The 23,191-nt window shown below is 40.9% G+C and overlaps 1 protein-coding gene across 5 annotated transcripts in view; it reads right to left on the bottom strand.

The window, feature by feature from the left end:
• Positions 1-2,134: 2,134 nt before the first annotated feature.
• GPATCH8 (G-patch domain containing 8) overlaps positions 2,135-23,191 on the bottom strand; it is a 103,188-nt gene continuing 82,131 nt past the window's right edge. For all 5 annotated transcript variants that reach the window (XM_061175354.1, XM_061175355.1, XM_061175357.1 and 2 more), the window contains 2 exons: positions 10,448-10,578; positions 2,135-8,309 (listed from right to left, as the gene is read on the bottom strand). In XM_061175354.1, coding sequence (XP_061031337.1) covers positions 4,406-8,309; positions 10,448-10,578 — 4,035 coding nt within the window. In that variant the 3' untranslated portion in view covers positions 2,135-4,405. The remainder of the gene's footprint in view (positions 8,310-10,447; positions 10,579-23,191) is intronic.

Here is a 23,191-nt window from a genome sequence, read left to right as displayed (position 1 = left end):
GATCAGATGGGTGGCATCTACCATCCTCTCAGTTAAAGGTGATGAGGCCTGAACCAGGGAACTGGTGGCAGGAACAAAGGAGAGAGCAGAGATTACACATCCAGTTACATCAGTAACTGGATGTGTAATCTCTGCTCTCTCCTTTGTGTAGTAGGGAGGTGTCAAAAGTAATTCAAAGCTTTGGTGGCTGGCTGGTAGGACAGTAGTATCATTAACTGAAATTGGAAACAGGTAGGATCAGATTTGGGAAGGGAGAGTTTGGTATTTTAATAAAGATTCTATTCCTTGTTGGGTGTTCCTTTGGGGTCAGAGCTGGGTTGATAGTAGGCAGAGGAGTGCTGACACATTGCTGTCACTTTCCCATTCCATCAGCCTGAGTCCTAGAATTTCTCAATGAATGCTATGGCTTCATAAAGTCAACAATTATTGAACTTCTACTATGTGCCTGGCACTGAGCTTGGCAATATGGAGGATATACAGAAAAATCTTCATCTTTTATGTTTCCTTGCTAAATCCTGATGCATAATCCTGTTACTAATGGTATTTTATCTTTCTTGAACACATAATCAAAATGTTTGTGTTCAACTCTATATAAAACACTCTAAGGGATTAAGAGAAAAAAGGAAGTATAAGAATCAGTCCCTCCCTCTCAGAGCTTACAATTTTACTGGGAAGCAATGAGTACAAAATGAACTGCACTCTGATTCTGAAAAGGCAGTAAGCTTACATGGGACAGGGACTTAGATCCTAGAGTCAGGGAGGCCAGCCAGGAAAATGCTGCAATAATTCAGACACGAGATAAGGGGGAGGTGAAGGTATCCCTGGCAAACAAGAATGGAAAGGGTTCACAAGGCCTGAATTAGTCACTGAGGGTGTTGAAGAGGGAGTACTTCCATGTTGCAAGCCCAGGCAGCTGAGGCAGACAGAAGAACCCCTATTGGAATCAGGCAGCTGCACATACCTTCACACAGCATACTCTCTACATGTCAGTCTGCCTCCTTCGCTGACACCTTGGCTGCTCAGAAAATCACTTTTCATTTTCTTTAATTTTTTTGGCTGTGCCACGTGGCTTGTGGGATTTTAGTTCCCTGACCAGGGACTGAACCTGGGCCACCGCAGTGAAAGCGCCGAGTCCTAAACACTGGACCTCCCGGGAATTCCCACTTTTCATTTTCATCTTTTATTTTGGGGCAGGGATTTTTCTATTTTAGAGAAATAGATTTGAGCATCCAACCCAAGGTTCAAGTTGAATAGCTTCTCTTTTGTCAAGGGGAGAACACAGCTGTATGAGAGTAGGAAAGAAATAGACAGTGTACTGTTCCTTCCTGAAAGGTTGAGGAAGAGAGGAAACTAATTTATCACTACAGATCTATGGTTAGCTTTTGATGCTGAACTTTCCCTGCCTTTTGAGACTTTTCCATACAGAAGAGCAGATAGAGGCTTTTATCTGCTCAGTAACAATTAGGACATACTTCCTTTTGCCAGGTAGCTCTCAAGCACTGTAGTGGTATTAAAGTGTTGAGGAGAATAATTCAGGACTGGTTCTGGTATACAAAACTCCATCTAGAGGGCAAAGGCCAGGCAGGTGTCTCAACTCATTGCCCTGAAGTCCATCCAAAATCCCAAAAATCAAAGCTAGAAATTCCAAACACATTTAGTGAGCACCTATTTGCCATACATTCTACTACACACAGATTGTACATCTAAAATGAGCAAAAGGATAGAAATAGAAGAGAATCTGGTGGGCTTCCCTGGTGGTCCAGTGGTTATGACTCCTCGCTTCCACTGCAGGGGGGCACGGGTTCAATCCCTGGTCCGGGAACTAAGACCCCGCATGCCGCTCAGCAAGGCAAAAAAACAAAGAATCTGGGGAAGGGTGGAAAGGAGGTGCACATTCCAAGACAACTACATAAGACTGAGAGAAACGTAACCATTACTTCCTCCCATAGCATAAGCTTTCCCCTCTACTTGGGCAGGCTGAGCTTTGAGAAGCACAGTCTAAACATCATATGGTTCATAAGAATCTATGATCACTTCAAACAAGATGTTATTTGTAAACCATAACTCCCTCCATCCCTTCCCCACTTGAGTGGATGGGGCAACAATCACGACAGACTCTAAGTTTCCACAAATCATTGGTTTATTAGAAAGTTCCTTTCCCTAATTTTACAGCATATATATCTCTATCATATGTGATAAAGTTAAATACAATCTGTTATGCTTGTAAGTAAGGATAGGTTATTTCTTTCTTTTTTTTTTTTTTTTTTTTAGTTTTAAAATCACTATTCTGGAAATTAAAGGAAACTGCCTCCAGGAAGGCAGAGAGGCAGCCAGAGTATGGCTCAATCTACAAGCTAATGGGAAGCAGCACAAAAATGTTAATACTGTATTATTTAAATATTTACATGGCCTGAAAGCAAAGAAAAATGAGTCCCTTCACTTCAAATAGATGATTTCATTTTCCAGTGCTAGTTATCAAAAAAGCGATGCTTCTGAATCAGATGAGGAGCACTGAACAGGCAGAAGGCTGTCAAGAGTCTCGTTTGCCCAGCACTTGCTTGTCATAAACTCAAAGCCTTTCTCTTTTGGAAATTGAAGAAGAAAGGCAGAACAGAGCCCTGGCCCACGTAAGAAGGGCTTGTTTTTCCTGTCAGGTGACCACCCAACCAATTCTAGCCACAGGAATAGGTAGGGATATGCCAAACAGGGAAGTACTAACTACACCAAAGAAGATGAGACCTACAATATAAACACCTTTGGGTCAGTGTATTAACTAGGTCTGCGAGCCGGGTGAAACGCAAGAAGAGGAGGAAGAGGAATTGAGGTGGTACTTCCCCTGATAAGTGTCATGGGAGAAAAGAAAAAAGGTATCTTTACTGCTTAAACTAAGCTGGGTAGAAGGCATGGAAACTATGAAGCAAAACAATCTGCAGAATCTATAAATGTGCTCACCTCCCAGTAAGTGGAAGAGGAAAAACTGTCCCAACTCTACCATCCTCCAGTCTACTTCTACTTCAGTTTCTAGCCAACCCAAAAGGCACATTAAAAAATTTTGTCAGAGGGGGCTAAGTACTAGGAAGGCAAATGGACTGCCTGGGACAGGCACCCCGGAAACCCAGGAATCCCCCAGGACAATCATACTGAATCTCACTGCTTCCAGAGTATAAAGCTCTTGAATCTCTCTCCTCCTCCTCTGTGGGGCACACCTGTTTCTCTGTATAAAACAGCAAAGCACGCAAGGGAGACTCTGTCGTAACTGAGTATCCCTCTGACACCCCCAGCTGACTGCTGCCCATTAGTTCAAAAAGTCTAGTGCTGGGGGCACCACTTACTGCAAATTTTGTCTCTGCAAAGAATGTTAAACAACGTTCCTTTTTCTGTTTTAACATTTTTATAGTTCATAACTTCAAAAAATACATGAGCTTGATAAAATATACATGCTTAATCATTTTTGCATCTAGCAGAAAACAAATACTTTATTTTTTTGTTTTCATTTTATAACCTTTAAAGTTTCTTAATTCAACTAGGGCAAACATATTTACACAAAGCCACCAGAACAAGGATCACTTAAAGAGCTGGATGTAAAAAATATTATTGCAGTATACTACAAATATGGAACCTTTTTTATATGAGCTACAAAAAGCAGCATTTACGTTTATAGAGTTCAGTGCAATTTTTTACATTAAAAAATCCTATAAATTAAGAAGGAAACATCAACATGACAGAAGAAAATACACCCTTCAGACACATGAGCTCCTCTCTGGGGAAGCACATGGGCGACTCTATGTTCCACATAGCTTCTATTCATGATAGGATCTTCTTTTCTGGGATATGCAGATGTCTCTTCTGGGATGAGGGACACGAGGACAACAGTGCCAAATGCGTGGCTGTTTGTGTGGGAAGTGGATCGAATGACAGCCTGAGTGGCACCTGGTTCCAGGTCAGACTCCCTTTCCACTTCACCCGGGATAAATAAGGTCACCAAGGTCAAAGACACTGATAAAGCAGGACCAGATGGAAAACCCTCCAGCCAGAGAGGAGGAAAATGTTTTAAAATTTATAGACAAGTGCAGAGGATAGAAAGTAGAGAGAGGAGGGGAGTATCTAAACTCAGCAGTTTGGAGATGTTGCCAAAGAGGGGTGGGTAGCACTTACTGGTGTTCCCAAGCTTAGAAACACAGGAGAGAGAGGGACAAACAGAAAGGGGAAAAGGGAAAAAAATCCCTGATAGTAAACCCAAAGCAAACCTCAAATCTAAAACCACCCCTGCAAGCCAAAACTCAACTCTTTGGCTGTCAGACACTGCCCATTCCAGCTTCTACTTGCTGGTATTAATGGCTCAACACCCCAAGGGAAGATTTATGGGTCACCTTCCCTGGCCCTACCTGGGCTCCTATCCCCCAACTCATGTTCCATGGCTGGGGGGGTGCTGCAGGTCCTGACCTGAGAAGATAGGGTGAAGTAGTGGGTGAAGGTGGAGGGCAGTGGCAGCTGCTGCAGCAGGCCGCGGGGCAAGTAGGGTAGGGTAGAGGGCAGCATGTGGAACAGGGTGGAAGGTAAAGGGCCCAGGATGGATGGCTGAGGCGGGAATGATATGGATGGGATGGCTAGCTAGAAAGGTGGCAGGATGGCCAGGGATGATTGAGTGAGTGAGGTGGGACAAGGAAATGGGGGTCAGGTGGGGCTGGGGAATATGATGTACTTGGGCAAGTGGCTGGGGATGAGGGTGGGGGTGAATGCCAATGGCAGCAGCAGCTGCTGCGGCATGATGTTGTAGGATGGCATGCTGAACAGTTGTGATGGAGGTGGCAGAGGCTGTGGCCGGCTGCTGAATGTGGATGGGCTGCAAGGCTGGAGTGGCTGGGGCCAGGGCAGCCGAGGCGGGAAAGGCCTTTACTTGCTTGGCCAGAAGCTGCTGCTGGATGTGTTGCTGCGCGGCCTGCTGGAGCTTGCTGTACTTCTCCATCTCCTCGGGAGTGAAGGTGATGGGCTGGCTTTCCAGTGGGGCTAGGGAAGCATCCTCAACCCCATCAGCTGACTCAATACTAGGCTCCCCACTGGGAGGTGCATAACTGGGGAAGTGCTCAAGGTCTGACGCTATAGGCAGCAAGCTGGATTCCACAGGGCCTGGTTGACTGCCACTATCCAGGGACTCGAGGGTGTCCCCATCACTGGGGTCAGGGAGGTAGTTATGGGAGATGGATGGGTCCCCAGGATAGCAGTCAGAGTGCACTGGGGTGCCTAACGGAGCCACAGGGTGATCAGCAGTAGCTTCTTCAGACTTTGGCTCTTCTGGGGGTGGGTCTGATAAGGGGCCAGCTGTTTCCTCTGAGGAGAACTGATGTCCAAATGGGGCATCACTATTCCCTGGAGGCCCTTCTTCTGTCTCTGACTGCTCTTGCTCTTCCCCCCTTTCTAAACCAGACTCTTCACATTTCTTGGTGTTGGGCTTTCGGGTAGCTGGGAGCTTCCCTATCAGTGGAAGGACAGGCTTATTGCCAAGAGAAGGGGGGAGCTTGGGCCCAAAATAACCTTGTGGAGGGTCCTTGAGCTTGAGCCCGGCTTTATTAGGGGTGGCCAGCACCTCCTCACTCACACTGGGTTTCCTCTCCACTTTCCTTGACTGGATCTTCTCCAGTAGCAGTTTGGCAGTGACAGAGTTCTTGTCTTCAGGGCTGCAGTCACCTTCTGACCCTCTTCCTGGGCCAGTGTTGCTGTTCTGGGAGGGTGGGCCTATCCCTTTACCATCATCTCCTCTGCCATCTTCTTTCTTCTTCTCCCCGGAACCTTCTCCTCGGCCTGATCGGAAATAGTGGGGAGACTGGGAGCGGTAGATTTTAGAGCGAATGAAGTCTCGACGACCAGAACGCCTCTCCTCAGGGCTCTCGTGACCCCACGATCCCTTCCTGGAGCCTGATCTCTGTGAAGGGCTCCGGGTGCTGCGGCTGCGGTCCCGGCTATAGCTCCGACTCCGCTGCCAGCTGTGGGCTGTGGTGCTGCGGCTTCTCCGTTTGCTCCGGCTGCGACTACAACTGCTGCTGCGGCTGCGGCCCCTGGATCTTGAGCGCTCCCTAGTATGACTCCGAGATCGGCTTCGGGACTGGCTGCAACTGAGGCTATAGTCGTCATCAGAAGATGAATATTTGTGCCGCTTGGACCAGTGCTTGGAACTGGTATAGTCTGAGTCATCAGAGTCGTGGGAGCGCTTGGAGTGCCTTCGTGATCGGTCACTATAATCACTATAGCTGTCATCAGAGTAACTGTGTTGTCTACTATAGCAGCTCTGGTCTGAAGAAGCATCTGAGCTACTTGAGTAAGAACGCCGGGAGGAACGGCGAGAGGAATGGTGCCGGCCAGACCGTGAGCGGCTACGGGAATGCTCACTGCCCGACTCTTCTTCCTCCTCTTCCTCCTCCTCCTCCTCACTGTATTGGGATGGAGACTTCTGGTGCAGCCGGCGTGATGAAGCATCATCACTATCCTCATCTCCACTACTGGGTCGACTTCGATGGCTGGATCGGCTGCTCCATTTGCTGCTAGCTCTTTGCTGGCAGGATGAAGTTGGAGGTTCACCTTTGTGTTTCCTCCCACCATGATCTTGGGAGCTGCCACCGCCTCCACCTTCATCCTTCTTGCCACTGCTCCCTTCTTCAGCTGGAATGGATCTCCGCTGGGAATCATCTTGGGCTCGCCGCCGTCTTCTTGGTGGTGCAGGGCTACCACTACCAGGGGGTTCTGGTTTGGGCCCCCGTTCAGAATCTGCTGGGGCTGATGACTTATTCTTCTTTCGTTTTCGCTTCTTGCGCTTCTTAGACTTCTCCCCAGACTCTGCCTTAGAGCTTTTCTCTTCTGGGTCAGGCTTGTGTTTCCGTTTGTGTTTGCTGGATTTTTTGTGCTTCTTCTTCTTTTTGTGTCGGTGGGACTTCCCAGATCGTTCTTTCTTGCTAGGAAGGCTTCTCCCTGTGTCTTCTGTCTCTGACCCATGGCTACCCCCAGGCTCCTGCTTATTCAGGCCGCTACAGGCAGACCCTGAAGCAGGTGCATCTATTCTGCCTCCTGAAGAATGTTCTACATTCTCTCCCTCCTCCTTGCTTTTATTTGCCTCACTAGGATCAAGGCTTTGGAGATGGTCCTTTGAGGAGCCTCCTATATCCTTTGGTTTTTCTGTCCCTTTAGCTCTGGCATCTTTGTTCCTTGAAAGCTTGAAGTCAAAGTACAAAGGATTACAACTGTAAGAAATGGAGGGTTCTGCCTTCGTGAAAATTAGTAGTTCTGATGGCCACTGGAGGGCAGTGCTTTCATCTTTGCTTAAAACTGGAAAGAAGGGACCAGTAGGATGTTTGGGTCCCTCCTGGCTTTCTTTCCCTGCTGGAGTGGCCTGAGAGATTTCTTTAGGAGGATTAGACTCACACATTTGGATCTCTGAATCCTTCTGACTCTGACTCTCTAAACTATGCTCACTTACATCCCCTCCTGAGGCCTTCTTTGTCTCAGCTTTGCTTTCAGGCTCTGAGGGCTCAGCCACACTGGTTTCCATCTGCTGTTCAGAGACTTCACCAACTGTCTTTTCTGCTCCTTGGCTTGCTGCCACCTTGATGCAGCCTTTAGGCTTGGGAGAACTACTTTTTTTGCTGTCTAGGGCATTCTTTGGGTGTGTACTATTATCACCTTCCATTTGTTCACTGGCTCTCATAAAGAGTAGGAAAGGAAAATTAGGTTTTACTTTGCAGTGTGCTGGGGGGATGTAGTGGTAATACTCTGGCTCTGCAGCCCCAGCCCCTTCTTCTCGCTTCATTCTTTTTAACTTAGATAATGTTGAGGCAAGGGACCCTCCGTCCTGAGGGTCTTCATCCTCTTTTTTACCATCGAGATTACTGCTACCATCGGAGTCTCCCATCTTCTGCAGTCCTTGGTCTGTACCCTTCTCATCAGCTTTTGTTCCATCTTCAGAGGTCCCTTCCTCTGCATGGTCCTTGAAAACTGATGCTATTGATTCAAGTTTGACAGGAGCCTTCTTGGCAAAGGAAAATGACACTCCCAATTTTTGCAATGGGGTCCCCAGATTATTCTTAATGCCAAAGCTGATGCCTTGAGAGGCTAGCCCAGGAGACTGTGTCAGTCCAGTGGTATTAGTGATTTGTACTGCAGTGAAAGGGCCTCCTTTATCTGTGGAGAATTCAGATCCCAGGCCACAAGTGGCAGTGGCACTTGTGCCACTGTTTGTTGCTGATTCTTCTTTATCATCATCTCCACCTTCTTCATCTACAGCCACTGTGGTTGGTCTGAACATGGGACCACTTCCGGGCGCACTACACAATGGTTTAGAAAAATGAAAAACAAAAAAAACAGGTTTAGGGAACATTTCATACTTCTCCTTTTTTTTATTTTTGGCCCCCCCACGCAGCATGTAGGATCTTAGTTCCCCGACCAGGGATCAAATACGCACCCCCTGCAGTGGAAGCATGGAGTCTTAACCACTGGACCACCAGGGAAGTCCCTTATACTTCTTATATGATACTAATCCCTTATGCTTGACCATTCATCACAGGCAGATCTTAAAGACACTGAGTGGTGGTCATTCCCCAGCCCTGTGCTAACAAAAGGAACTTCCTCAGTGAGGTTAGGCAAAGTCTCACACTACTAATCTACCAAGCTACATTCACAGGGATAGCCAGTTACTGCTGTTTCTTCCTTAGCTGTCTAAAATATAAAAACTGAGGTTTACCTCTCAATTCGAATACACTATCATTACCGTCTGGTACAGCCCACCTGTCCTGTATCCATTCTTAATTCTTATTGTATCATCCTACCCATCAGTATGCTATCAAACATATGGCTAAACATCTATTCACAAAGGTTGCACAGTTCACCCTTGAATACAGGTTTGCAGGTTTGAACTGCGAGGGCCCACTTATGCACAGATTTTTTTTTCAATAAATACATATCACACAATCTGCGGTTGGTTGAATCCGTGGATGTGGAACCACAAATACGGAGGGTTGACTACAAAATTATACACAGATCTTTGACTGTGTGGGTGTGTGAGTGTGTGTGGGGGCTGGGGGGTCACTGGCACCCCTAACCTCCACATTGTTCAAGGATCAACTGTATCTCATACAGCTAAAAAACAAAACAAAACCAAAAAACCCTCAATTTCTTCTGTGCTTTCAAATTTCAATTTTTAAAAACGTGCCTATTCCCTGAGTTGAACACAGTCAGAAACCTCCACTGTGCTACGCTATGATGGTTTGTGGTTAGGTTAGTATGTCTGTTATAGAAACTAAGAGTCTGTGCCTATCTCCTGGCACCATGCCCAAGCATCAGCTTTGGTTTTGTGATACTTTCTGGGCATTCCATACAGTGATCATAATTCTACCAAGGACCTTCTCAGCTTTGAAAACAGAAGCACCAAGGAACCTCAAAGCCAGTGTTTTAAACTCCTGTCATGTCTGAAATTTTTACAGTGTGTGGATTATACAGGTATCTCTCAAGTCAAACTCAAGAACTGAAGAGAATTATTTGGATGAAGTCCTTTTAATCTAAACCCTAGCTACTAGCTGCCCTAAACTCAGGGACCAAATATATTTGGATAATATAGTATCCCCTTTGCTATCTGAACTCTTATTATTGCAGGATGGAACCCACAAGATTTGGGTAGCAAGAGATACTCTCACTGTGTTACAAAACCTATCCCATGGCAAAGAAACCCTTACATTGAATTTTAAAAAATTTATTTTGACCTTTTGCTTAGTCTTTGCCACGCTACTTCAATAACACTATGGGGTCACGCATTACAACTAGGACAATGAAAGACCTGATGGTGGGTCAAAACCTTCTTTTATTCTCCCAAGAGATTACTTGGTCATCTTTTAACTGTTTATTTCTAAAACAGAACTAATGCTGCACAGCGTGGCCAAAAAATAAATAAATAAATAAATAATAAAACATTCACTACCGAAGAAAAACACGTATTAGAATATGTCCCAGGGCTTCCCTGGTGGCGCAGTGGTTAAAAATCCGCCTGCCAATGCAGGGGACATGGGTTCGAGCAGCCCTGGTCCGGGAAGATCCCACATGCCGCGGAGCAACTAAGCCCATGCACAACTACTGAGCCTGCGCTCTAGAGCCTGCAAGCCACAACTACTGAGCCTGCGCGCCACAGCTACTGAAGCCCGCGCTCCGCAACAAGAGAAGCCACCTCAATGAGAAGCCTGCGCACCGCAACAAAGAGTAGCCCCCGGTCGCCGCAACTAGAGAAAGCCCCACGCGTAGCAATGAAGACCCAATGCAGCCAAAAATAAATAAATAAAATTAAAAAAAAAAAAGAATAGAAAAACTGAAGGATTATATGTCAATTATACCTCAATTTTTTAAAAAAAGGATTATAATTTGTAAATCTTAAGGGTTATAATTATTTGTAGAATCCTCGGAGAGAAAATGTCCTCACCATTCAGCTTGTTTTCTTTGCTCTGCCAACTCGTGGAGCCGCCGTAGGGCTTTCTCCTGCTTCTTCTCATCTTTGCGGGATCTTGAAGAGACATTTCGAGCAAACTCTCTCTGCTTGAGATCTTTCAATCTCTGGGTAACAAAAGAAAGGAACAGGGAGTGGGTGATTTAGAATAACTTGCGGATCCTGAAAGCAAGGCTTTCAGAATATTTACCCATAATCAATGGTTATAGCACTAGCGTAGAATACATTGTTATACTCTCTTATGGTAATTGAAAACACAATGGCTGATTACTTTGGGTAAAGCACTTGGAGTATCTGCATTCATAATTAGGACAGCATACCATTTGCTTTATTGGGCAAAATTAAATAATTTCAGAAGCAACAAGCAACACTAGGAGAAAAGAACACTAGGAGAAAAGAAAAGGGACTATTTAATCACCTGCTCTTCCAGGATGCAAAACTAGACAAATAGAACATGAGTTAAATTGTAATAACACAAGCCAAAGAGAACAGAAAGGGGTTAAGCTAGTATAGAAAATTACCCAGGTGTAAGATCTTAAAAAGCAATGTACAGCTTACATGGGGAGGTTATCTGAATCATTCGGACTAATAGAAAGCATACTTTTATTTCACCATAAAAAGGTGCTATTCTTTTCATCATGAACAATTTTCTTGCTAACTAATCAAACAAACCATCTTCCAATGCTTGCATGTTCAGAGCTCACCAGTCTGACCACTTTCATCTGGTCAGTCTGCTGAAATTAAGAGAGTAATATGTGTGGCTTTTCATTCCTTCATGGCCCTGAGAGGAACATCCAGGGAATGAGATGGGAGAGTAGAGACAAGTCAAAGTATTACTTAAAATCCTGATAAAAGAATGGGTCTTTTATTCTCAGAAGCTACTATATATAATTTTCCTTAAAACAAAACAAAAACAGCAACGTTATGACACACTGATGACAGACTCCAGACACATCTATCTGCAATGAAGACATAACTAAAATTATTTTCAACATACTAGATAATATAAAAGCAAACAAACCAAAACACATACATTAACCTATGCTTTTACAATAGCATTGGGAAAAGGAATCTGACCCAACATAAAGTGGACATTGCTTTGTTGGAAAGGCATGATGTTCAACAGACAGAGGAATTTTCTTATCTAATATTTATGAAATGTGTTTTGAATCTTTTTGAATTGGGAGGGGAAAAGGGTAGAAAGACACACACAAAAAAAGATACACAGCTAAAGACACTAGTAGAAAAACTCACTCTTGTGATCTGGGCTCCCAAATTAGAAGGATTTGCTTTCAATACATCAGCTGAAAATGTCACATCACAAAGAAAAAAAAAGTAAAAAATAAAACAAGAATGGAAGAGAAAAAAAAAAATAAAGCAAGCATTACTACACAAGCTCTCTTAGTGAAGGTGCAAACTATTATACTGAACAATCAGGGATAAAGCCATCAACTCTAAAAGGGTTGGGGAGAAGGGAAGCACCTATACAAAACATGTATGTGTACATACACACAGACTGACACAGTAATAATCCCTTCTAGATAAATGGAACCATCTCCATTCCTTTAGGAAAAATGGTTACAGAACTTTAGGAAAGACCACTGTGGTCTAAAAGCAGTTAGTCTTATTTTCATTTACCTTTATTTTGGGGGCGTTCAAGTAACCAAGAGATGGCAAAATTGTTTTACTGAGGCTGGCTGCTCAGAATTAAGATTTTTATAAAAATCACTTCAAGATGGAGGAGCTCCAATTTCCTCCTTCCAAGGAGAATGGGGCAGAGAGAAAGAGCCTGTCAGGACTATTGTATGATTATTTTAGACCATAAACCTAGTTTTTTCCTGCCCCAAACACTTAACAGGGTCTCTAGCCAAGATTTAAATAGAATGATATGTTTTTCTCATTTCTGCTGTCTTTTCTCTAGCCACCTCATAAGCCTGGAAAATCTCCCCATGCCCAGTCATTCCCTTCCCTCTTACACTTTTAGGAGTTATTTCCCAAACTACAGGACACTGTCTAAAAGAATGAGCATTTTATCAAAGTCTGGAGTCTCCAAGCTAAGTCAATGATTTCCAATCATTCAGCAGCCACCTGGTACAAACTTGAAGTTGAAGGGATAGAACTATTTCCACATCAGCCTGAAGACACCCTATCTCAAATTCCCACCACAATATAATTAAAGGTAGGGAGGGAAGAAAATGGGGTGATGTCAATAAAACAAGTTCAAATCGTGGTCCTATATAGGGTGTAGCAAACACTCCTGTATCACCTTTACAAACTTTATAGTTAAGACTGGGGTCTTAAAAATAGAATTGGGAACCCTAGAATTCTAACCCAAACCTTAAAGACAGGGCTTGGCAACTCTCCCAAACCCAAAATGTATATTTGGGGTCTCTCTCAGATAAGGGTGTTCTGATGATAAAAGTGGATTCCTAACTCCAAGTCTCTCCTTTCTTCTCAGGGTCAAACTAAATTCCCCTCACAAAGTCTCTACTGATCCCTCACATAAGATAGCATTTTTCTTCTTTGTGAACTGTCTTATTAGCACTTTGTTATAGCAGTGATCTAGCAATCATCATATTTAGCCTGACTATACTTATTCCTGTCTTTCAGAAGGGCAGTTTGTGTAAAATTTCAGAGTCAGAAAGACTTGGGTTCAAATCCATTAATTACTGGCCAAGTGGTTTCACCTCTCTGAGCTGCAATTCCCTCATTAGAAAAACAGGGCTATCTAGCAATAGACTTACGAGATTAAGTGTCAAAATAAATACAAGTAAAGCACTTAGTTTGTCCAAACTGTTCAATACTGCCCCTTCCCCTTTATTTGGGGCAGGGACTATGGCTTATCTTTATAATCAACCCTGCAGCGGAAGGAGCAGCGCCAAGGCTACAGAACTCATCTGGTAAATGGCTGGTGAATAATTTGGCTTAAACACTGGATCCTTGATTTTTGACAAATCTTCGTTACCACCTGTAGGAAAGTTTGATATGAAATGTTTTCATGTATCAATATTTACTAGGGACATATTCAAGCTAAATAATGTTTTTCCTAGTTATTACTCTCATACAGTAAGGAAGTCTCTCTCTCTTTTTTTTTTTTTTTGGCCACGCTGCGTGGCATGCAGGATCTTAGTTCCCCAACCAGGGACTGAACCCAGGCACCAGCAGTGAAAACATCAAGTCCTAGCCACTGGATCACGAGGGAATTCCCCGAAGTCTCATTCCTTAGAGAACCAAAAAGCCTAAAAATTTAAACCCCTTACTCCTGAACAGAATTGGGCCAATGGCAAAAAAGATACTGACCAGAAACTTCTCAATTTCCCATCTAAAAAGTAATTTTCATAAAGGTACACGGCCCTCATTCAGAATCAGATTTTCCAGTTGCCTATTTTATTCCAAAAGGCTACCAACCTTGGCTCATATGCCACTGAATACCCGTGTGAAATTCTCTCTGTGTGTGACCTGTACTTTTTACTTTCCACTTAAATTCTGAAGAGGAACTCAACTTTAGATAGCTTTTTCAAGGCAAGAATAGAGGAGCAACATAACTGACTGTCAGAGAAGAGACAGAGTTCAAGTAAGGAGACCAAAAAGTACAGATGTGTCATCAATCCAAAAACTATTTTCAAAGGCTGAGCAAATTCCATACTGTACACATAAATTCAAGTTAGCCTCCAAACTAGCACACAGTCTAATCTGAATGGATCTAATTAATCATTTAAGGTGACTCCAAAGCTACTATGTCCTTATCTCGGAAAATTATAAAGTATGCTTTCTGAAGAGTTACTAATAAATTTGCTTATTTATTAATGTTTATTAATATAAATTTAAGCCACATAACACATTTTTAGCTGAAAAACATTTGATTCAAGGGAAAGGAGACCAAACCCCATTCATAATGAAAGGGTTTGAAGATCTTGTTCTCCTGAAAAACGAATAGCATATTTCCATAAAAGTATACATCTGTGGCAGAGAACATAATTTCTCACTGATTTTCACTCACATGGTAGCTGGGGTTTCTATTAAATTTCCCAAAAGACCAGCAGAGGGAAGAACTTAACAAATAACCCAGCACTTGAAATACCCATCCACTGTTGAGCTAAAGACACTTCAAATGTAAATGACATTCTAGTTCTTAAAACCAGCTAAACAGCACTGTGTTGGCAGAAAAATATCTACTCCAGACACAAAATCCTGCTCCACTATCCATCTGCAAACAAATTAAACCAGAGAAATGAGAATCTGGTAAATCTTACCAGGTTTTCAGTGTAGGTGATATATTTGTCCACATTATCAATAATGTGGAGTGTCAATAGCAAGAAGTGGCACTGTGTTTGAGCTGGGAATGAATGAGACAGTTTTCCCTATCAACAAAAGATAACAAGGATCTCAGTCTAATAAAATACTTTTTATATCTTTTGATGCTACTCTTCTCTCTTGAATCACAACAAAAATTGATGTTAGAAGCTTATATTTGATTGAGCATACTTTACTAGGAATAAATCTATTATCTTTATCAAGTATTTTAAATCTATTATTGCAATTTAAAGAATAAAAACATTGTTTCCATGTGAAGGGAATTTCATGCATCAGAAAATAGGCAGAGTATTTTCTATTGCCACTAAAAATCCTATGTTCTAATATTTACTCAATTCTAAAGAGAAACCTAATTCTGTCTCTTCAGGGTCAGAAGATTATTTGTGATTTCTTTTTCCCACCAGATAGCAATCTCACTCTCCCAGAGATTGTTCTCAGTTTTCCTTTATAACTAACCCTGCAATGCACACACCATTGTCTATGGCACAAAAGAGATGTTCAATAAACATTTATCAAACTGGTTTCAGTTTTAAAATCAGTTACTGCAAAAGGGAACATATACATACTTTTACATATTATTTGTTGGTTACGAACAGAGATGGAAAATGGTGATCAAAGAAGCAGTGGTTGCTTGCAACTCAATCTGTTTTTCTGCCTAAACATGATCCAGCCCTTTCTGAACTCAACTACTCCCTTTCCACTATGTCAACAACCCCACATACCCAAAATCCATGGCCTCTTCTTCCCACTGTTTCCTGCCTCTCTCCAATGACATAACATTAATGAGGAACTCCTTTCCCCACCAAAACTGGAGTAGTCATGCTGTAGTTGTTTGGCCAGGTTACCCACTTCAAGTCTCAGTGTTTGATGCCTCTGGATGAGACCAGCCAGAACATCGCCATGTGATGAGGGAGGGAAAAGACCAGTAGAGAACACAGAAAGCCTCAGCGTTAAACTACTCACAGAAAAAAGATTATAGTTGAAAGGTTAAGGAAATCCAAGTTACTGGGCATGAGGTGTAAATTCTTCTTTTAGCACATGCATATCAGTAAGTGATGAAAATGAGTTTTATTCAGTAACAGAGAAAACCAAATGTTTGGTAACAGAAAACACTAATGATGATTACAGATACTGAAAAAAATCAGAGGGGAAAAAGAGAAGTATACATTCTTTTGGCTAGGTAACAGTAGTTCTAATAGTCATTTATGGCAATACCATTTGTGCCCAATTAATCTGAAACACAATGACTTAATATCATTTGGTTAATATCAAATTAATTTGTCATAAAATCACTGTGTTATATTTGCTTTATGTTCAGAAATACAGCAAAAAGCCTTAAAAGTATGTTATATTCTTTAATAGCACCAGGTATATACTGCTTTAAGGTATTTTTCACACACACCCCCCCCATGTATTCAATATATGAAGTCACCATCATCACTACCAAAATTTAAGTTTGATAATGAAGTTTTAAAAAATAATTTTATTGATATGTAATTCATATACCATAAAATCCACCCACTTAAAGTATAAAATTTAGTGGGTTTAGCATATTCTCAGAGTTGTGCAACCATCAGCGCTAATTTTAGAATATTTCCATTATCCCCCAAGGAAAACCCATCCATTAGCATTCATTCCTCAGTGCCCCTTTCTACCCAGTCCCTGGAAATCTGAACTATATTATCCATAGATTTGCTTATTCTAAACTTTTCATATAAATAAAATCATACAACATAAGGGTCTTTTGTGACTGGCTTCTTCCACTTAGCATAATATTTTCAAGATTCGTGCATGTTGTATTTATCAGTAAGTCATTCTATTTTATTGCTGAATAACATTCCATTGTATAGCTGCACCACATTTTGTGTATCTATCCATCAGTTGATGGATATTTCGGTTGCTTCCACTTTTTGGCTATGATGAATAGTGCTGCTGTGAACAATCTTGTACAAGTTTTTGTGTGGACATATTTTCATTTCTCTTAAGTATGTGTTGGTCATGTGGTAGCTCTATATTTAACATTTTGAGGAACTGTCAAACTGTTTTCCAGAGGGGCTGCGCCACTTTACAACCCCACTAGCAGTGTAGGAGAGTTCCAATTTCTCCATATCTTCTCCAGCACTTACTGTGTCTTTTTCATTTTAGCCATCTGAGTAGGTGTGAAATGGTATACCGCTGTGGTTTTGTAGATAACAAGTTTTAAGTATATCTACATAATCCTCTAGAGATCATATCTGGAGGCAAAGATCTGCCCTCTAGGTAAAATCTGAAGGAGCATAATTCGTAAGAGTTGCTTAGGTCCAAAGCAAATGGAACAGCAGCATCCTAGTTCAGAGTTCTCTTTTCAGTACTGTCGCTCACAAACTTATCATTATTCCTTAAGTTGCTTTAACTTTTCAGACTACAATAGAACATACAGCCTTATCCCAGAATCTCTGCACAGTGCATCACTGTGATGAATGCATGTGTTCAGAAGCAGAAAACCAGCTGAAAGCTACAAAACGTAAATAAGGTAGAATCATTTTTATTCACTTTGGAATTGTGTGCCAAGATAAAGAACAGTTAGAAATACATAGTATGAGAATACAGGGTTTACCAGCAACCTTAGCTCCCAAAGGGTCTGTTTAGGGTTACCTCGGCTCACAAAAGCAGACAGCTTCCCTAAACAGATGCAGAGTTTTCCAAGGTTAACTAGGTTGTGATAGCAGGGTGTAAGGAACCTAGTCTCAACAAAAGCACAGGTGGTGGGTATATAAGATTTAACGACATTCACAGAAAGATAGACAAGATGAAAAGGCAGAGGGCTACATACCAGATGAAGGAACAAGATAAAACCCCAGAAAAACAACTAAATGAAGTGGAGATAGGCAACCTTCCAGAAAAAGAATTCAGAATAATGATAGTGAAGATGATCCAGGACCTCAGAATAAGAATGGAGGCAAAGATCGAGAAGATGCAAGAAATGTTTAACAAAGACCTAGAAGAATTAAAGAACAAACAAACAGAGATGACCAATACAATAACTGAAATGAAAACTACACTAGAAGGAATCAATAGCAGAATAACTGAGGCAGAAGAACGGATAAGTGACCTGGAAGACAGAATGGTGGAATTCATTGCTGCGGAACAGAATAAAGAAAAAAGAAGGAAAAGAAATGAAGACAGCCTAAGAGACCTCTGGGACAACATTAAACGCAACAACATTCGCATTATAGGGGTCCCAGAAGGAGAAGAGAGAGAGAAAGGACCAGAGAAAATATTTGAAGAGATTATAATCGAAAACTTCCCTAACATGGGAAAGGAAATAGCCACCCAAGTCCAGGAAGTGCAGCGAGTCCCATACAGGATAAACCCAAGGAGAAACACGCCGACACACATAGTAATCAAATTGGCAAAAATTAAAGACAAAGAAAAATTATTGACAGCAGCAAGGGAAAGACGACAAATAACATACAAGGGAACTCCCGTAAGGTTAACAGCTGATTTCTCAGCAGAAACTCTACAAGCCAGAAGGGAGTGGCATGATATACTTAAAGTGATGAAAGGGAAGAACCTACAACCAAGATTACTCTACCCAGCAAGGATCTCATTCAGATTTGATGGAGAAATCAAAAGCTTTACAGACAAGCAAAAGCTAAGAGAATTCAGCACCACCAAACCAGCTCTACAACAAATGCTAAAGGAACTTCTCTAAGTGGGAAACACAAGAGAAGAAAAGGACCTACAAAAACAAACCCAAAACAATTAAGAAAATGGTAATAGGAACATACATATCGATAATTACCTTAAACGTGAATGGATTAAATGCTCCAACCAAAAGACACAGGCTTGCTGAATGGATACAAAGACAAGACCCATATATATGCTGTCTACAAGAGACCCACTTCAGACCTAGGGACACATACCGACTGAAGGTGAGGGGATGGAAAAAGATATTCCATGCAAATGGAAATCAAAAGAAAGCTGGAGTAGCTATACTCATATCAGATAAAATAGACTTTAAAATAAAGAATGTGACAAGAGACAAGGAAGGACACTACATAACGATCAAGGGATCAATCCAAGAAGAAGACATAACAATTATAAATATATATGCACCCAACATAGGAGCACCTCAATACATAAGGCAACTGCTAACAGCTGTAAAAAAGGAAATCAACAGTAACACAATAATAGTGGGGGACTTTAACACCTCACTTACACCAATGGACAGATCATCCAAAATGAAAATAAATAAGGAAACAGAAGCTTTAAATGACACAATAGACCAGATAGATTTAATTGATATTTATAGGACATTCCATCCAAAAACAGCAGATTACACTTTCTTCTCAAGTGCGCATGGAACATTCTCCAGGATAGATCACATCTTGGGTCACAAATCAAGCCTCAGTAAATTTAAGAAAATCGAAATCATATCAAGCATCTTTTCTGACCACAATGCTATGAGATTAGAAATCAATTACAGGGAAAAAAACGTAAAAAACACAAACACATGGAGGCTAAACAATACGTTACTAAATAACCAAGAGATCACTGAAGAAATCAAAGAGGAAATCAAAAAATACCTAGAGACAAATGACAACGAACACACGATGATCCAAAACCTATGGGATGCAGCAAAAGCAGTTCTAAGAGGGAAGTTTATAGCTATACAAGCCTACCTAAAGAAACAAGAAAAATCTCAAGTAAACAATCTAACCTTACACCTAAAGGAACTAGAGAAAGAAGAACAAACAAAACCCAAAGTTAGCAGAAGGAAAGAAATCATAAAGATCAGAGCGGAAATAAATGAAATAGAAACAAAGAAAACAATAGCAAAGATCAATAAAACTAAAAGCTGGTTCTTTGAGAAGATAAACAAGATTGATAAGCCATTAGCCAGACTCATCAAGAAAAAGAGGGAGAGGACTCAAATCAATAAAATTAGAAATGAAAAAGGAGAAGTTACAACAGACACCGCAGAAATACAAAACATCCCAAGAGACTACTACAAGCAACTCTATGCCAATAAAATGGACAACCTGGAAGAAATGGACAAATTCTTAGAAAGGTATAACCTTCCAAGACTGAACCAAGAAGAAACAGAAAATATGAACAGACCAATCACAAGTAATGAAATTGAAACTGTGATTAAAAATCTTCCAACAAACAGAAGTCCAGGACCAGATGGCTTCACAGGTGAATTCTATCAAACATTTAGAGAAGAGCTAACACCCATCCTTCTCAAACTCTTCCAAAAAATTGCAGAGGAAGGAACACTCCCAAACTCATTCTATGAGGCCACCATCACCCTGATACCAAAACCAGACAAAGATACTACAAAAAAAGAAAATTACAGACCAATATCAGTGATAAATATAGATGCAAAAATCCTCAACAGAATACTAACAAACAGAATCTGACAACACATTAAAAGGATCATACACCACGATCAAGTGGGATTTATCCCAGGGATGCAAGGATTCTTCAATATATGCAAATCAATCAATGTGATACACCATATTAACAAATTGAAGAAGAAAAACCACATGATCATCTCAATAGATGCAGAAAAAGCTTCTGACAAAATTCAACACCCATTTATGATAAAAACTCTCCAGAAAGTGGGCATAGAGGGAACCTACCTCAAGATAATAAAGGCCATATACGACAAACCCACAGCAAACATCATTCTCAATGGTGAAAAACTGGAAGCATTTCCTCTAAGATCAGGAACGAGACAAGGATGTCCACTCTCACCAGGATTATTCAACATAGTTTTGGAAGTCCTAGCCACGGCAATCAGAGAAGAAACAGAAATAAAAGGAATACAAATTGGAAAAGAAGAAGTAAAACTGTCACTGTTTGCAGATGACATGATGATATACATAGAGAATCCTAAAAATGCCACCAGAAAACTACTAGAGCTAATCAATGCATTTGGTAAAGTTGCAGAATACATAATTAATGCACAGCAATCTCTTGCATTCCTATACACCAATGATGAAAAATCTGAAAGAGAAATTATGGAAACACTCCCATTTACCATTGCAACAAAAAGAATAAAATATCTAGGAATAAACCTACCTAGGGAGACAAAAGACCTGTATGCAGAAAACTATAAGACACTGATGAAAGAGATTAAAGATGATACCAACAGGTGGAGAGATATACCATGTTCTTGGATTGGAAGAACCAATATTGTGAAAATGACTATACTACCCAAAGCAATCTACAGATTCAATGCAATCCCTATCAAATTACCAATGGCATTTTTTACGGAACTAGAACAAATCATCTTAAAATTTGTATGGAGACACAAAAGACCCCGAATAGCCAAAGCAGTCTTGAGGGAAAAAAACGGAGCTGGAGGAATCAGACTCCCTGACTTCAGACTATACTACAAAGCTACAGTAATCAAGACAATATGGTACTGGCACAAAAACAGAAACAGAGACCAGTGGAACAGGATAGAAAGCCCAGAGATAAACCCATGGACCTATGGTCAACTAATCTATGACAAAGGAGGCAAGGATATACAATGGAGAAAAGACAGTCTCTTCAATAAGTGGTGCTGGGAAAACTGGACAGCTACATGTAAAAGAATGAAATTAGAACACTCCCTAACACCATACACAAAAATAAACTCAAAATGGATTAGAGACCTAAATGTAAGACCGGACACTATAAAACTCTTAGTGGAAAACATAGGAAGAACACTCTTTGACATCAATCACAGCAAGATCTTTTTTGATCCACCTCCTAGAGTAATGGAAATAAAAACAAAAATAAACAAATGGGACCTAATGAAACTTCAAAGCTTTTGCACAGCAAAGGAAACCATAAACAAGACGAAAAGAACCCTCAGAATGGGAGAAAATATTTGCAAACGAATCAATGGACAAAGGATTAATCTCCAAAATATATAAACAGCTCATTCAGCTCAATATTAAAGAAACAAACAACCCAATCCAAAAATGGGCAGAAGACCTAAATAGACATTTCTCCAAAGAAGACATACAGATGGCCAAGAAGCACATGAAAAGATGCTCAACATCACTAATCATTAGAGAAATGCAAATCAAAACTACAATGAGGTATCACCTCACACCAGTTAGAATGGGCATCATCAGAAAATCTACAAACAACAAATGCTGGAGAGGGTGTGGAGAAAAGGGAACCCTCTTGCACTGTTGGTGGGAATGTAAATTGATACAGTCACTATGGAGAACAGCATGGAGGTTCCTTAAAAAACTAAACATAGATTTACCATATGATCCAGCAATCCCACTACTGGGCGTATACCCAGAGAAAACCATAATTCAAAAAGACACATGCGCCCCAATGTTCATTGCAGCACTATTTACAATAGCCAGGTCATGGAAGCAACCTAAATGCCCATCGACAGACGAATGGTTAAAGAAGTTGTGGTACATATATACAATGGAATATTACTCAGCCATAAAAAGGAACGAAATTGAGTCATTTGCTGAGACGTGGATAGATCTAGAGACTGTCATACAGAGTGAAGTAAGTCAGAAAGAGAAAAACAAATATCGTATATTAACGCATGTATGTGGAACCTAGAAAAATGGTATAGATGAGCCGGTTTGCAGGGCAGAAGTTGAGACACAGATGTAGAGAACAGACATATGGACACCAAGGAGGGAAAACTGCGGTGGGGTGGGGATGGTGGTGTGCTGAATTGGGCAATTGGGATTGACATGTATACACTGATGTGTATAAAATTGATGACTAACAAGAACCTGCAGTATAAAAAACAAACAAACAAAACAACTAATACTAAACTTTCATTGGGTTATTTGTATGGAAATATGTTAATATAAATGTTTCAGACATTACATGAAATTTCTAAAAATCTTATATGTTCTGGTATAATGTTATAAGTCATAATTCTAGTTATTACTTTAAAATGTATATCTCAGAAAAAAAAAAAGATTAACTATGAGTTGAACCTGGATGATGGATACAGAAGAGTTCATTATACTGCTATTTTTGTTTATATTTTATTGTTTTTATTGTTTTCTATTAAAAAAAAAAAAGATTTAACAAGTGAAAAGGCTCAAATCATGCTCAGTTGTTGGAAGACTGGCCAAATGATGTCAATTCTCTTATTAGACAAAACAGTCCCAAAGAAAATGGCATCCACAGTGGTACAAAATATCACTGAACCTAAAATTTTCACCTCTCTGATACAGGTTATTAAAATACAACTACAATGTGCTTTAGTTCTGAGATACATTCCTCTCTTCACACTTGCTTTTGCTTCTCAAAGAATAATCTCTTCAGAAGTGAACTGTGCTATTTAAGTCAACATTTATGAAGCTTTGGGATTCATAAATACTTTAGGATTTTCCTAACCTGTTTCACATCTTTACAATAATCAATTTATGGTTTTCTAAG

This window comes from Eubalaena glacialis, chromosome 19, assembly GCF_028564815.1.
Source record: "Eubalaena glacialis isolate mEubGla1 chromosome 19, mEubGla1.1.hap2.+ XY, whole genome shotgun sequence".
Classification (NCBI taxonomy): domain Eukaryota; kingdom Metazoa; phylum Chordata; class Mammalia; order Artiodactyla; family Balaenidae; genus Eubalaena; species Eubalaena glacialis.
This window is presented reverse-complemented; position numbering and strand designations above follow the sequence as displayed.